The sequence below is a fragment of the Leguminivora glycinivorella genome, chromosome 10, assembly GCF_023078275.1.
Source record: "Leguminivora glycinivorella isolate SPB_JAAS2020 chromosome 10, LegGlyc_1.1, whole genome shotgun sequence".
NCBI lineage: Eukaryota > Metazoa > Arthropoda > Insecta > Lepidoptera > Tortricidae > Leguminivora > Leguminivora glycinivorella.
In genome coordinates this window covers 18,168,763-18,186,675 of record NC_062980.1, presented here as the reverse complement: position 1 = coordinate 18,186,675, position 17,913 = coordinate 18,168,763, and the positions used below count along the sequence as shown (strand labels likewise).

General features: G+C 38.4%; 1 protein-coding gene across 3 annotated transcripts in view; it reads left to right on the top strand.

The window, feature by feature from the left end:
• The window catches only part of LOC125230061 (WAS/WASL-interacting protein family member 2-like), a 55,697-nt gene that overhangs the window by 14,831 nt on the left and 22,953 nt on the right, over positions 1-17,913 (top strand). For 2 of the 3 annotated variants that reach the window (XM_048135054.1, XM_048135055.1), the window contains exon 2: positions 1,622-1,878. In XM_048135054.1, coding sequence (XP_047991011.1) covers positions 1,622-1,878 — 257 coding nt within the window. Of the gene's footprint in view, positions 1-1,621; positions 1,879-14,932; positions 15,107-17,913 lie in introns of those variants that run through there. The other variant, XM_048135056.1, reaches the window with a different exon arrangement.

The following is a 17,913-nucleotide window of genomic DNA, read 5'->3' as shown; positions in this document are numbered from 1 at the left end:
TAAGGGGTAGAATCAAGCGACACGTTAAAATTTGTATGGCCCTGTGTACTAAGTCGTTACGTAAAAACGAATTGAACGCCAAATTTACTTTTACAAATTATAATAAGCGTATATTCTAAATCGCTAAATCGAGTTAAACGCCATAAAGATGTTATTAATTCGTTTTGGTTTAAAGTTTTGATGATTTATAAACGCAATATCGATTTAACCGCCCTAATGGTGTCGTTTAATTCGTTGTTACATATTTGAAATTGCAGGATATTTCGCTTAATGAGAACTAAGTATCAAGCGGTTTTGTTATATCATAATATCTTATGTGTGTAATCCTGGCTAGTACTAATGAATCAATTTTGCCATATATGCTGATTTTTTTGACATTTATTAAAAAAAGTTGATTGCACAACAAAACTAAATTGTTAGACGGATTAGTCCTAATCATTGTGGAGGAAAACATTGTTGTTGATTTATTTACAATAGCACTATTTACTCAAATATATGGAATTTTATTTTATTCCAGTATTCACTTTACCTCTAACAATTTGCATTAAAGAATCAAGCGACAAAATATGTCTCATAGTACGCTACGGCGAAATAAATTAACCTCATCGCAGTATTAGTTCAATAAAGAATCAAGCGGAAAAACGTTAATAACTTCTAAACTAGAATAGGTATGGTGTTATTTTTTTTTTCTATTTAAATTATGAACACTTTTATAGGTTCAATGTCAAAATTAACTTTTTTGCTTTATAAATGAACTTACAACAACTGATTCAAATTTCAAATCTTTCTAGCTCATTTTCTCGATTTCAACTAACTGTCGCTTGATCGCTTATTCCATAACACTGTCCATTTGTAAGATTGTCCTATTTTATTCATGATGTCTATTTAACTAAGCATTATTAGCCATTCACACGCGGACAATGCGGACATCGCCTATAAAACTTAAGAAAACTCGCGACGTAAAGTAACAATAGAAAGTGCGAACGTGCGTTCCGTGAGAACGCGCGCCACCCCTGATTAGGCCGCGAACTCGCGGCCGCCAGCATGTACTTGTAGCACGGCGATAGAATCGCGGAGTGAGCCGCCCCTGGTATTATCGTCTACAATGTCATCATCATCCACCTTGCGTTATTCCGGCATCTGCCATAGCTCATGGGAGCCTGGGGTCCGCTTTGACAACTAATCCCAAGATATGGCGTAGGCACTAGTTGCAATTAGTCCGGTTTCCTCACGATGTTTTCCTTCACCGAAAAGCGACTGGCAAATATCAAATGACATTTCGCACATAAGTTCCGAAAAACTCATTGGTACGGTCGACTAGAAAGAGATGTATACACTTTTTCACCTTATTGCATTGTAATAAGGTGAAAAAATGGATACATCTCTTTGTAGTCGAATGTACGAGCCGAGATTCGAACCCGCGACCTCCGGATCGAAAGTCGCACGCTCTTACCGCTAGGCCACCAGCGCTTATCTATCGTCTTCAATGTAAATGCTATATTCTGTTAGATATTGTCCCTTTATTCACAGGGATGTCCTATCAAAAAGACGGATAAGATCAAACGATTATCTAAATGTTTCCTACATTTGACAGACTTACAAACAACACTATTATTTCCAGGAACGACCCCCAACGGCCAAATCAAGACCGAAGCTCCTCGATTCCCCCCTCCGCAACCCAAAACCTCACCGGAGCGGAAACCTGGCAATGTGAACGCGCTTTCAGCGGCGTTGTCAGAGGCCCTGGCCTCTAGAGATCAGGCTAGGGATCAGCCTAGGGATCAGGCCCCGCCGAGGCCGGTGGTGAAGAGACAGCCGAGTGAAGTGCGGGCGCGGGGGCCGCCTCCGCAGCCGCCGGTGCAGAAACAGATGCCTTTGGTGAGTTGACAGCTTTTAGCTCAATAATTCCTGGGCCACTGGGACCTTTTCAGAATAAACATCAATGTGACTTCTATGGCAAATAAAGCACGGAGACCATCTTCTTCATAAGGCAGGATTCTATGGTGGCCTATAAATATAATTAGTTGACCGTGACCGTATCTTTACCGGCTTTACCAAAAACTGGACATTAAGCATTGGTCACTCTTGCGCTCGAGCCTCGAGCTCTTCGCAATCTTCGTGTGTTTGCACAGCTTGCCTGGCCAATGTATCAATAGTTTGTTCTACGATAGTTGCGTACCTACTGTTCGAGAGGACCGTAAGCGGCCAGGATAGGGTAAAATTTTTTGTCTTATGTCGGAAGACTCGGAAGCTAGGACTAATTTTGAGTCATCGCGCCAACCAAGTTTAACCCCCGACGCAAAAATGACTGGTGTTATAAGTTTGACGTGTCTGTCTATTTGTGTGTGTGTCTGTCTGTGGCATCGTAGCTCCCGAACGGATGAACCGATTTAGATATAGTTTTTTTGTTTGAAAGCTGAATTAGTCGGGAGTGCAATTTCTTAGCCATGTTTCATCAAAATCGGTCCACCATGTCGGGTTTTTTTCTAAATTTTGATTTTGTAGTTTTTATTATCAATTAAGCATTGTGAGAACTGTTCAGTGTCAACATTTTTTCTCTAATGGTTTTTTTTTATTTATACTAGTCGTGGCAAACATTTTCACCGTAAACTATGGACTGCAACTCAAACAGTGTCACATGTTGCTAGAAACTTGCCCTTTTGCTGTGTTAACCCACGACTCAAAGGACTTATAGACGGAACAAGTTAATCATCAGCACACCGCACCCTCGTTGAGCTCTGCAGCAAGGATAAACAAATAAGTCGTCAGTAAATAAGATTTCAATTGAAATACCATTTAACGTGAACTAATCAACTTTTTTGCGATCTTGTTAATGTCGTTTTGTAACGGACGATAAATTAATAAATCTTCGGCTTTAACAGTTGACAAGGTCATCTACAATATTAAGCAATTAAAAAGTGTCACTTTGTTACATATTTGCTTTACTACATTTTGTGTACTAATAGGTAAACGAATAATGTGTAGTAGCCGATTCAAGAAACATATAATTTTACTACAAGGACGTACGCGTTGATCAATTTCACCCATTCAGAAATACAATTTTTTTCCCTCCCACTACACCTCCCAAAATTGAAGACGCTCATTTACGTATACAAAAAGCTCATTTTCCTTATGTCTGATCTCTGATAGTAAAACATGTCCTATTAATACTAATAAACACTGTATGAAGTGTTTACAATTTACAATCCCGCGTAGCTGATAGCTCCCAGGATCGTCCGAATCGAGATTAGTCGATAGACTTGCTTTTCTAGAACTTTAGGTATAGAATGTGGACTGTATAAATAAAGTACGTATATTTTAGGCAGCGTCCCCACTTAGGCGTCGCGTGTCTCGCGGCGCGGAAAGGACGTCTCCGCCACGCCGCCTGAATGTAATTCAAAAAACCGGCCAAGAGCGTGTCGGGCCACGCTCAGTGTAGGGTTCCGTAGTTTTCCGTATTTTTCTCAAAAACTACTGAACCTATCAAATTCAAAACAATTTTCCTAGAAAGTATTTATAAAGTTCTACTTTTGTGATTTTTTTCATATTTTTTAAACATATGGTTCAAAAGTTAGAGGGGGGGGGACGCACTTTTTTCCTTTCGGAGCGATTATTTCCGAAAATATTATTATTATCAAAAAACAATCTTAGCAAACCCTTATTCATTTTTCAATACCTATCCAACAATATATCACACGTTGGGGTTGGAATGAAAAAAAATATCAGCCCCCAGTTTACATGTAGGGGGGGTACCCTAATAAAACATTTTTTTCCATTTTTTATTTTTGCACTTTGTTGGCGTGATTGATATACATATTGGTACCAAATTTCAGCTTTCTAGTGCTAACGGTTACTGAGATTATCCGCGGACGGACGGACGGACGGACGGACGGACGGACGGACGGACGGATGGACGGATGGACGGACGGACGGACAGACAGACATGGCGAAACTATAAGGGTTCCTAGTTGACTACGGAACCCTAAAAACGTCTCCTCAGTACATTTTGTATAGGAAGGACGTAAGACGCGCCCCAGGCGGCGTGGCGGCCTGGGGGCGCGTCTTACGTCCTTCCTAACAAAATGTACTGAGGAGACGTTTTTTGAATTACATTCAGGCGGCGTGGCGGAGACGTCCGTACCGCGCCGCAAGACATGCGTGTCATGAGTGTGGACGCTGGCTTAGGCCTCTCATGTGCATTCTATGGGTGATATCGAGCGATTGACATTGTGCACGTGGTTTATTTTTAAACGCCCCGTGTGAGAGGATTTATTGCTTGTGTGTATTGATGATTTTATTAAAATAAGTATTTTTAGTTTCAATAAGTATTTTAAATCCAATTTCGTAAAGGGGATTTCGAACAGCGCAGTTTAGATACTTACTTTAGACAACGTATCTAATAAACAAAATCATTCGAAAACGAAACTAGCTTTGTATTTTGGGTTCGAAATTTTGGCTAGAGGCAAATTTTCAAACGATATTGATACAATTATTTGATACTTTATCACATGTTTATTTGCGGAAGGAAAATATTGAGGAAACCAGTTGGTTATTCGTTGTCCCTTTCAGGAAGGTCGTTTTAATAACTTAGTTACTAACGACATCCTTGGTAGCCTTAATATTTACTTGGTGTAGGAAGATATCTTAGGCTAGGACACTATATGATGAAAACGAAGTACGCTTAGCCCAAGCGATCGACTAAACTAACTTAGCTTAACTTAATGCTCCCGGGTTAGTTCCGTCTCGAGTTACTTCCGAACCGTCGCATGATTCAGAAAAAAATATTCAGGTTATACTAATTGCAATTCGTTAATCTTGAATCGTGTTTATTCACCATTCTAAAAGCAACACCAACATCACCAATTAGCTCACAAATATTTGATAAGTACCTGATGGATTCATGGACTATAAATATCAATAGCCGCATAGCAGATAATCTCTGTCAAACAAGTCTGTCAGTAAATCAGAACAAAGAAAACTATAGGTATCCTTTTCTCTAGCACCCTAAAGAAAAGTATGCATATAGTTTTCTTTGTTCTTATTTACTGACAGACTTGTTTGACAGAGTATTTATTATTATATTTTTATTTCGTGTGGCAACTGGCTATAGGTCGTGTTTGGATGACGATAACCTGTCCCGTGTAGTGACGGGTTAAGAATTTCACCACCTCCCGTGGGTGTCGTAGAAGTCGACTGTATTAGGAAGAGGGTTCCATTGTGGTGTATATAGGCGATGGATTGGCAACCTTTAGGGTCGGGTTGCATCAAACCGTCTGTCACCGTTAAAGCGTTCGTTAAATTGTATTGTATTGGAAGTTCCATAGATGTCTGCTGCTTGACGATGATGTGTCTGTCAAATGTGGTTAATGCAACTGGCTCAAAACCTGTCACTGCAATCACATTTTCGTTTTCTCTCTTGGTTGCCACGAGTGGCATTGAAACTTGAGTAGTTCCATGTGCTCTGCCTATTCTTTTTAGGAACGGGTGTGTGAGTTTATGTATGTTTGTAGATAACGATAGAGATTGTCTACACTAGTACTTATAACAATAAAATTTATTTTTAACTGATTTCGAGTGCTCTGTTGTGAACACTAAAATAGCTGATGAAGGAAAAGGCCTCATTTAAGGTGGACGATCTGATTGAATTGAAACTATTTGGCTTGGGTCCAGGTGAGGAGGTTAAGGTCAACAATAATGATGATATTGAAGTTTATGAAAGTACATAAGAAATAAGAAAATTTTTTTTTTTTTATTTGTATTTGTCCGAATGTTTCTTTTCAGTACAGATGTTGTTTTTTTTACGCACTAGTGCGAGAAGTGGTTCATTATATGCCATGTCGAAGATTACGTCGTACTAACTAGATGTCTGAAAACGTCGTACGATACACGTGCGAAAAGGAAATTCGTAACTCGTGTCGGGAGTGTTTTAATTTATCGCCACTACATTAAGCGTAATAATTTTTTTTTACGCATTTGTATTTGTCCGAATGTTAATACTACTACCTCTTGTGTTCGATTATCATACGTCACTCTAATGACGTTAATTAGTTGATTACAAACTAAAGGTGTTGTTTACGGTAGCTATTAGGTGTACGAAGCATATCTCAGGTTGCAGTTCGAACCTACCATAATGTAGAAAATTTAAATTAAAAAAAGTAACTCTAAATTCGCTAAACCTTTAAAATGGTTTAAAATCGTGCCTCTGTGAAATTATTTTTAAGACCGTGAAAGCGCGAAGTGTATAAAATTCTTGACTCAAACGAAAACTGGAGATCATGCGTGTATTTATCTGACACGTTAGGAATGCTTTACTTTACTGGTTAGAAAATAGATTTTACTAGCTTTAAAATGGTTGCTTTGTAAACATACCATTTTAACTAAGAGTTGTAAAACGTTTTACGGTGTCTTCTCATTAATAAGTACTTAACATTTTAAAATCCAGGTACCCTATTTAAGTAGACAAACTTTGAAACGTTCGACTACCTGAACAGAACTCTATCTGCCAACAAACCACAAAGTGGTTTGGCAGAAGATATGTAATAGGGTTAAGCTTTACGTTCTGAATAAACGTTTTATTTATTTATTTTTTTTATCTATATTTGTACGTTGCTAAAAAAGTACCTTATTTCGATTTTCTGTTCTGTATGCCTCCAAATCAATATATATTTTCCATGATTACATTTTCTTTGAATTAAAACCTCGGTTTTAAGTTAGGTATACTGATAACGATAAATTAGTCAAGTAGTGGTATCAAGTTTTCTTCATATTACGTAATTTCTATTGTCATCCAAAAAACTTGAAAAAACATTAACATAAGTCACCGGTCGTAAATTAAGAAGATTATTTCCGAACACAAGAGTTCAAGTTCGCCCACACGCGGCCGAAAACGCAAAAATATCCTTAGCGGGAGTGTGGCGTCATCCTCGCTGGGAGTTCGGGCTTTCGATATAGTTGCATTGGTTTAAGAAAAATAGGCCAAGTGAGAGTCGGACTCGCGCACTGAGGGTTCCGTACAAAGTTAAAAATTATGAAAAGACTGTTTTCGCAAATTTTCCTTTATCCGTGATTCCGTGCTATAACACGCTGCTTCGCAACAAATTTCAAGATTCTGAGTTCACGAAAAGAACCCTGTAGGTTTTGATTCGGTTTAGGTCGAAATTTTGCGGAAATTTGCAACATAAACGGCTGTATTTTTGATTGCGGTTAGAAGTTTGATTTTTTTCACAGCTCCAAGGGACAATAGACCTGAGTATTTGATATAAATTCAGTTTTAACAGCGATTCAGCGTTCCTGAGAAAAATGGTTTTGATAGACAGACAGAAGGATGGACGACTAAACTGAACTCTGTCATATAAGGGTTTTATTTTTTCCTTTCGACGTACGGATAACGGAACCCTAAAAATGAACTCTGGATTTAGACGGGTTAACATCTTGCAGAGAAGCGATCAAAATATCTGGGCTGTCTGACTTTGTTTTGACGCTTGTAAGAAAGGATATATTGTCAATATTTTGAAAAATCACTCATATTTCTGTTAATATCCTTAGCGGGAGTGTGGCGTCATCCTTCGGGCTTTCGATATAGGTAACCGCAACCGCAATTGCATTGATCTGTTTAGGAAGAATGCATGAAATCTGGATTTAGACGGGTTAACATCTTGCAGAGAAGCGCCCAAAATATCTAAGTTATCTATTCTCTACTATTATCTACCTATTCTTATTTTGTTAGAAAGGAGATATTTATTTACAGGCTAGCTGGTATTAAGACACGTTTGTATTGTTCGTATCCTTATTCTGAAGTAGCAAGAGGAGTCTTTTCTCCAGTTTCTTGCATCTTATGTGAGTTACTCTCAATAGTTACTGATTCTGAAACTAAATGTTGTGTAGTGATGCAGTTTATATTAGGGAGTTTAGTTTTATGTAGAAGGGTAGGAATATTATTATTGAGATATATGTTTTTGTTTTTTTGAGGTATTATTTTGTCCACCCGGAGGCCTGAAAAGTAGAGAGACCATTTGAGATAGTGTCTCTAAATTAATTATTTTTGAAAATATTTCCAAATTTCTGATGTAAATTTTGCGACTCTATGCAAGTATGCATGCGTTGGAGGGACAACATTCGGAAAACTGCGGGGCACCTCTGGATGAGACTAGCCCAGGATGAGGATCTGTATAAATGGCGTACCTACACGAAGGGAGGCACAAGCTCAGCAGTGGGCGATTAAGGTCTGAAATGATGATGAGTACTATAATCTATATATACTTTTATAAATTGGGAACACATTAAACTTGACATTTTAGCGTTGTTATGGTGAATGGTGATCAAGACATCCTTCCTTATTTGTCACGACGTTGACAACTGTGCAAACAAATGTGTTATCCTAACCTAAATTAAAATAATAAAACAAATGTATTCGAAATCGTAGATATTATCGTCTTTCACTATATCAGTCAAACAATACATGGTTCCTTTATCGATAGATACGGTTATCTAAAGTAACGTTTTAGCCACTCCACCTAGTTATTTGTACCGAAAATACACATCACGCTTAATAATCGTTATAAACTTATTAAAAAAAAAAGTTATGATATCAAGTATTTCAAGTATATCGACAATTATAATATATATATCTGCATGTTTTAGCATGATTTTGAGTATATCACGTAATTAGTATTTGCGCGATTGTGATACTTTTCAGTACATATTTTATTTCGTTTCGTTTGTGCATCAAAATGTGGACGCCTGAATATTCGTTGACTACTAGGGTATGTTTTGCTTTGGCGACTGATAAATTATATATTTACGACGCTGTATTTTGTTATATATACATGTACGCAAATTTACAATCACAAGAATACAAAACTGAAGGAAATGTTCATTAAGGAAATGGAAAATTTCGATTATAAAAGAGAAAAGAAATTTCGTAATTTCTTGATCTTTCCAACGGCACGTTTTTAAACCGTCAGCAATTAAGATTTTTCTCAGTTAAGTGTGCATTATTAATTTATCATGCAGCGCACACGGAGTAGGTATTTCCACATTAGCCGGGTCCACACTGGCCGTATTCCTCACGAGAAAAACGTCCGTGCTCATGCGCGCTCGTTTGTCTCGCCTCGCCCGAGCAAATTTGCTCGGCAAGATGGCGACCGTCGGTCAGCTGTTCAAAATAGTTGTGCACGAGAGCACATGTTTATTAATTTTATTATAGAATAGAATATAAATCAGTAAGTATAAGTACAGATCAATAGATAAAGTAGGATAAAACACATCAATAGATAAAATAGGATAAAAAGTTGCACAAATTAAAAAGTAGTAGTAACGATGTGAGGCCTAAAATGGTCTCCACTCAGCATCGCAGCTGACACGGCTACCGTGGTCAACGGCGCTGGTTTTCTGTGGAGCCAAGCGGGGTTTGCGGGACAGCACACTGAACGGCACTGACGACGTAAATAAATAATATTATAAATATATACTTTGTCTTATTTGGTTAGTAAATAAATAACTACAAAATACAAGAATACAAAATAGGCAATGCAATAAGTAGCAAATACGTGAATTGAATCCAGAAAAACAATACAGAGCAGAAGGCTTTTTATTTTACTAGGCTATTGCCGTGAGTCTTGAATGATTTACTTCTTTTTAATCCTTATTCAAAAGAAAATGAGAAAATCTGGCCAGTGTGGGTGTGGACCCAGCTTTCAGCGGAGAGACGTGTGAGGGACTCGTTTGCTCAGTTAGAAAGCAGTATAAAATGTGATGAGACCTTAAAAGATCTATGTCCGCCCTCCGAGTACTCAACTAGCATGAAGTAGTGCAGAGTCCGAGGACCGAGTGGTGTTCTCTTCTATTCTTTCTGGGAGTTTTGGGTTACTAAGCCAGTGAAGTCATTAATTAGGTTGATAGTAATGCCTATGCTTGGTACATACTTAACAATTTTTACAGCCAAGCTAGAGAAGAGCCTGAACCGTGTATTATCAGGGGCGGCTCACTCTGCGATTCTATCGCCGCGCTACAAGTACATGCTGACGGCCGCGAGTTCGCGGCCTAATCAGGGGTGGCGCGCCTTCTCACGGAACGCACGTTCGCACCTTCTATTGTTACTTTACGTCGCGAGTTTTTTTAAGGTTCATATATGCGATGTCTGCATGTGGAATGACTAATAATGCCTAGTTAAATAGACATCATGAATAAAATAGGACAATCTTACACAGATCTCAGTCCCACGGAAAAGTTCAATAAGGCTTGTGATGTTGGGACTTAAACAAAAATATATAAATACTGTATATAGAAAGTACCCAAGACTTGAATATAATAGCACTTATAACATTTTATCTGAGTATTAATTCGTTTTAATCCATAAGCAACCCTAACCCTATCGTCCGACGTTGCGCACGTGCGGCTCGTTTCTTTGTTAGAATTTTGTAGGCATTTAAAAAGGCGGCATTACGTGAACATCAAAGCAGTGGGCCTTCTGTACTTGTACTATTATATATTCTGTGGTATTATCCAAGGGTTTTAATTTAAATGTTACACAAATTCAACATATTATTGTTAATTGCCCGTTGATCAGTTTTTATTATTATTTGTACTTAGGTATACTTATGATATCTATTGCATTTTGTTCCCCAATTAAGGAATTATAGTCTTCCTTAACTGCGATTAATTTTGTTACTCATAATTAAATTATCCATATTACCATTTATATCTTTATTACATTGAAATATTGATTAATATATGTGCATAATATCAAATTTCGTTTACTTCCTACTAGTTTCGTAACTACTACCTCTATTTCTATGTATGTGTCACTTGAACTAGAACATGCGGGATTTTATGTATGCAATATGTATTTAGATAATAATACGAGTACATATTTATTACTTAGTCATATAAGTTGAATAATTGGCAATTGCCATAATAGGAAGGAAATAATTAGTCCACAAACCACAAATATTTAGTACCGCTATTAAATGTATTACTTTATATTCTTGACGTATATTGTAAGATTTGTACGCAAATCGACTTCTAGGTATAAATTATTATGACTTTTCTTACCTAGTACCTAGTTATAAGACGCTGAATCATCTACATGCTTCCATGAAATGTACCTAAAAAAAATACTAATGATGTGTAGTCAATAGTTGGATTTTACAGTCAATTGCTAATAATGAGTAATGCGTAGAAAAAGTAAAGTTAACTTTGCATGAAATTTGCGGAAATATAAAATGTCATAGTTAATGGCAAATTTTGCCAGCTGCAGAAGAGGGCTTTACGGCGCCATATATCTTGGCTGTGTCAGACTTATCGGAGGTCTAAATAATCTCGCATTATCCCTTTATTAAAAGAATCCGGGTCCTAGAACCTCTTGTCGAATTAGTCAAATGACAGTCAAAATCGTCGTCAAACAAAATCTAGTTTCTTTTTATCACTGTGTGGGAGTTACGTCACTAAATAAATAAACCACATTAAAACTGCAGCTCAGCGACGCCATTATGGTTTCTCCGCAGACGAAATAAGAGGTTTCACATTCCCCATCTTTGTTTTTCGTATCTAAACCGGTAAGACTAATTAAAAATAATAACCAGCCGGCCTAGCCGAATGACAATCGTTGACGCTAAGACGCCGATCGAAACGCAGTCTTGCTCCGTCGCGACGAGCGATAGAGATCTACGATAACCATATTAGCGTAAGCGTTTGTGCATTTGGATACGTACCCTGGGAACTGACTATCGGAATATCGTGTCAAGTCGGACACTATTAAGACGATACAGCACGGGAAGCATGGTCGTGCGATAGACGATAAAATATCAGGCCGTCCCTATCGCACTTACAAATAGTGCGATAGGGACGGCCTGCTATTTTATCGTCTATCGCGCGACCATGCTTCCCGTGCAGGAGGGGTCAATTCTCCATACAAACGCTCTCGACTATTTCCTTCGTGGTTTTTGAAGATAAAGCAATGATTTTTTTCAACACAGATTATTATTATTTTTATCTGTGTCGGACCGTTTTGATTTTTTTGATAATTTCATTTTTAAAGACGCTAGAGATTGGTAACAATTAGCCAAAAAAAATAAACGGTCCGACACAGACTATTTCATTGTTATATATTATCCAGATTCTCAAATTTCGTTCCGATTGATTAAGTTTTGAAGGAGGAAACAGTCGAGAGCGGAACCTCGATTTTCAAGATTTTTTCGCAATATCTTTTAACTGAGTTGTTCTTAATGGACAATTTTTTTCGATAAATCTAGTGATAATCTAGTATATTTAACTAAAATTCCCAAATTGAAAGGGGCCCCCCTTCCATTTTAGCATTTTCGCTCCTGTATCGTCTTAAACCATGATGGACTTTACCTCGAGCTGTTTTAAGAATCATTTTTTATGATTTAAACATGATGAATGGGCCTCGGACAATAGTGTGATATAAGTTATCGTGTCCCTTGTCAGTGCGTCTTTTTCACACCTACTAAACGTGCAAAAAGGACGCACTGACTGCCGCGGTCGCAACGCAAGTCGCAACATAATGGGCTATACCAAGCATCCATGCTTCGCCCGCAATCTTTGGTCGTAATGCTTGTTACACGGCAGTAGACAAACAAAAATTATTTGCACCTTGATTGTCATGTGAAAGAGACTTGAATATTCAACGTAGTACGAGTATGTTTTTGTTTATAAAAGAAAATATTAGGTAACAATGTATAATAGTGGGCAGTGTTGTTTCTGTGTGACGGGTTTGGCGACTATTGCGTACAACCATTAGTTATTTGACATATGTCAGTGTGTGGTGCCACAGATAAATAAGTACTTACGTACAGAAAAGACACTTCCTACGAAACCGAAGTTCAGTGACAGGACAGTGGTTCAGGGTTGAAACGTGTTGTTTTGTACGCAGCGCATGCAAATGGGCATCAAGTTCTGCCAACAGTTGGGCTCTGCCAACCCTAATAATTGTTACGCGGCAATGCCAAAACGAATTATTGGGACAGTGTCCGACCCCTGGTAATACGTAATACCCTAATACCCCACGAAATTTCCATAGTCTTCCAAAACTTCCGCCCTTCAAACATATCAATAATACTCACTTCATGTCAAAAAAAGGCTCTACCTACCCGTCAGGGTGTCACGCCTGCACCAGACGTATGTATGTTTTTGGATAAACCTACATTAAATTAACCTAGACCAGACACCACAATTACATATAAACACAAGCAAGTTTGCAGGCTGACTGTAAAAGATTAGCTCCATGATACCCTAGTTCCCTAGTTGCCAAGTAGTATGTGGGATTCAGAGGTGTGCTTGTTTTGTGTCGGATCGGATCAGATTTGGCTGCAACTTCCCGCGCCAGTTCGTATTGGTTTTTCTGAAGCTATAGGCGATCAAGAATTTTCTGTGGTTGATAAAATGGATAAACCTATGTATTTTTTGTTTCATGTTGTATAATTTTAAGTTGATTGATTTTGTTTGTATTCTTTGTTATCATTTAGTATTATTTTAAATTAACGATCAAAGCCTTTGTTTTATAATTGTGTGAAATACTGTGTCTTTTTTCTTCAAGAAATAAAAATACCTATCTAACCTTCGCCCCTACATTTTCAATATTTTAAAGTGTTATGGCTTGTCGATGATTCCGCCAACGTCTAGGTTCAGAAGACAATACTTAGGCTAGTTTCCTACTAGTCAAATCAGCTTCTTTTTAAAAACTGTCAAAACGATTTGCTAATATGGAATTACTATGAAATACTGAGGAGTGACGTCACGGTCAATTCATTTACTTTATATCTTTCTCTTCAGGATGGCTTATTAAATAGAAATTATGTTTAAACATAACTACTGTCCATATTTTTCTTCTAATTACATACATACATACATACATACAATCACGCCTGTATCCCATGAAGGGGTAGGCAGAGCATATGAAACTACTTAAGTTTCAATGCCACTCTTGGCAAATAAGGGGTTGACAGAAAACAAAACTGTGTTCTTCTAATTATGTGGTGCTTTATTTCGTGCACTGCATAAAATATTTTATTTTAAGTATAGGAAACTAGCCTATTGGCCAGTGAGCCCTATATTTTGAGATTTACCGCCTTTTTTAGTGACAAGATATGCTTGATCTAGACAAACTACCATACAAATAGTTCTACGGCTAGACGGATCTTATTTTCACGTATTCGGATCAGATACGAATCGGACGCAATGGGAAACAGGCGAAACAGCTCTTAGGGTCATTATTGTCATTAAGTACCTATTGAAATTAGAATTGGCCGATGGAGATTTGGAGATCATCCATTAATTACGTCAGCAAATGTATATTGTTCTGTCGAAGTCATTGTATGTCAAATATGTCAATACCATAAATTTGTGAACTCCCATCACCTCGGATTACTTAATAAGAGGCGTGGGATGAAACAGCATGGCGATGGCGCCGTTAACCCACGTGTATCAATTTTGGGCTTCAATCATTTTACTGATTTTGAAATTGGGTCGATCAAATATTTCTTATTATTTTTCTGGCTCGTGAGAGGATGGATGTCCGTTGGACTCCGTCTGATGTGGAGTGATAAGAAAACTACCACTACTACGAATATTATCTATTGTGAGTCTGCAAACCGATAAAAAAAATCGATAAACGAGACTTTTTTAATCATCATTATACACGAGACACGAGTAACATTAAACGTTTGCCATTAAACTCGTGCACTTTACATTATATTTATAGGTAGGTAGGTAGGAAGGTTTTGTTGACCAGCTTAAGGAGAAGTCCGGTGTCATGTCGCATCAAGAACTAAAGAGTAAAGCGGAGAACAGGGAAAAATGGCGCGTACTCCTATATAAAGTTTATATTATAAACAGATGCCTCAACCTCACTGTCCAAGGCCCTAAGTCACGCGGCCCCGGTGGGCCTAAGAAGCGCTGGCTGGACGTCGTGACAGCGGACATGAAAGAGAACGATCTCACACCTCAGGATGCCGAAGACCGGACAAACCGGGCAGACCGGGAAGACTGAGCAGGAAAGCGGATGCTAGGCCGGGAAAACGCTAGGTTGAAGAAGAAGGAGACTCCTACTCCATCGACAAGAGCTACAAAGCTCTTAAATAAGAAGAAGGTAGGTATGTTTTGGCAATGAATATGAGAATACCATATATTCGTTGTTCTTTGTCTACAATGTCTCCATGTGCACGTTTTTCGCGGATTATCAAACGATTACAATGCTGGTACGTTATCAAGTTATCAGTTACCACTACGCCGGAACGCGATAAGATTAGCGAAATACGAGACTCTCGTCGAGAGATGCTGCGAACTTCTTAACTATTACATTAACTAGGCTTATTTTTGTATTCTCCATCTTTTTGCATTCAATGATTTCAATGTAACATTATATCAGTTTATTAGACTGAACTAATAACCTAACCACAAAATTAAAATTAAAAAAATGGTGGACCGATCTTCATAAAACATGGCTAAGAACACTCCCGACTAATTCAGCTTTCAAAAAAAAAACTAAATCTAAATCGGTTCATCCGTTCGGGAGCTTTCGATCCTACGATGCCACAGACATACACACACACAGAACAAACTTATAACATCGCGTCGTTTTTGCGTCAAAAAGAATAAGACAGTCTGACAGGTCTAAAACACTCATAGCTCTTTATGCAAAATAGTGACTCCACAAAGTCCAAAAATATAGCAAACATTTTTTTATAGGGAAACTGACCAAAGATAACTAGATTATTTCAGGGGTGGTTTCTGGCCAATATGGGGTGAAAGAAAAAAAAATTTGGCAAAGATGGGACAAAGGGGAATGTTTGGCGAAGCAAAGAGGCCAGGAAAATATGAACGATTTGAGAGTATGGTATCTTAATATATTCATTCTAGATTTCAATGTATGGGCAAAACGGCAAAATTAATAATTAAACTTTATCGTTGCTATGTTATACCCATACACGAGTACATTTAATTACACTACTCTCCCGTCCCCCCCGCACATGGCTACCCCCCCTCCCCCCTTGAAAAGTGTCCCGTTTTACAGATTTTCTCAATTTTCAGGAAAACTATACGAGCTAGGGCAAAATGACTAAGGACTAAATTGTTCGTCAATAAATTCCCTACAAATAAGTATTAACATCCATTTTAATACGAGTTATAATTTCCAAGCTATGGTGCATCAAAGTTGACTAAAAATGAATATCCAGCAAATAATCCCAATTTAAATACTTGCGCGCTAATTCCGTTTGGGATTTGCGACGTTGCCGTCATCAAGTGTATGGTATAGAGTTATCAGTCAACAATTTCGAATGCAGCGCCATCTATTATTCAGTTACGACAACTTTTCGTGTGACTTTACAGCCTAAAGGTTCCTTATAGAACTTAAAGCATGTAGACCCTTTAAACATAAAACACCACATATGATACAGATCTGTTGGTTCTTTTGCTGGGTCTTACTCCACTACACAAGAATACCTATATTCTTGTTGAAAGGGGGCCAAGATAAAAAAGAAATTGTATAGCACCCGAAGCCTAATAGAAGGTGATGTGGTCAAGGATTGCAGGAAATCAATCCTCTTTCTGCATGCCGTAAGTGGATGCGATACTACTTCAGCGTTCTACGGCAATAGAAAAGTTCAGTCTATTCAGCTTGGTAAAAAGATCGACTTGCAAGACATAATAAACATTTTCAATAATCCTGATGCCTCACATGTGCAAGTTGCAGAAGCAGCAGAAAGATATATTCTCGCCTTGTATGGGGCTAAGTAAACCAAAAAAAACTATTAACGAGTTACGATACGTTCACTTCAACAAATACGTTTGTTTAAATAACAATACGATAACATTAAGCAAAGTTACCACCTTCATCAGATGCAGCTTCTTTTTTATAAATAGACTTAGTCTTGGCCACAGACTAGCCAAAGGCAAAGACGTGGCTTACGATGGAGTGAGCTCGCCCAGAAGATGCCTGTTCACTCTTGATTTGAAGGTGGCAACCTTATATGAGCTCGGAAATATAGCCGCCGGCTAGGAATTCCACTCCTTGGCAGTGCGCATAAGAAAAGAAGAATCAAAGCGCTTCGTGCGAATTCGCGGAATATCTACCAAGTAAGGATGGAGACCGCCCGTGCGTCTAAGAGTCCGATGGTAGAATAGGGACGGTGGAATAGGCTCGTGTAGCTCTTGAGCACACTCCCCGAAGTACAACCTGTAAAACACCGACAGACTGGCAACTTTTCGCCGATGGGCCAAAGACTGTAGCTTGACCGTTAGCTTCTTGTCGCCAATCATCCTCCTGGCTCTGCGCTCCACTGAGTCTAAAGCAGCGAGTTGGTATTTGGCTGAGCCGTCCCACAGGTGGCTGCAATACTCCATACAGGATCGGACTTGAGCTTTGTAGAGTGTTTGTAGAGCTGATCAGCATTAAGTGCGTACTTTTCATTAAGTTCAATTATGGCGAGGGAAACACATTGAATCCAGAAAACTGGGGCTGGAAAAGAAACACTAACTTTTTATCTCCCAATTATACCACAAACTCACCAGCTCCACAGTCGATACTGAAAATAGTATCATGAAGCTGCAAAAAAGGCTGCGGAAAAAGATGTGGATGTGTCAAAGATGGAGTGCGTTGTTCCGCTATGTGCAAACATTACCAGGGCCTTATTGCTTCAACAAATCTTTAGAACATAATGATGACGATATTGATGTTGCTTAGATAATAATTCTAAATAAATCCAGCCTGTTTTGAGAGCACTCCCCTCACTGCCATAGTCAGTATAGGAATCCTTGGGCTCAATAGATCGAGACAGTATTTCACACCGGCCTTCAGCTCTATAAGGCGCAAGTTCGCCCACACATGGAGTACTGTTCTCATCTATGGGCAGAGCCACCTCAGTACCAGCTTCTCCTCTGGACCGCATCCAACGA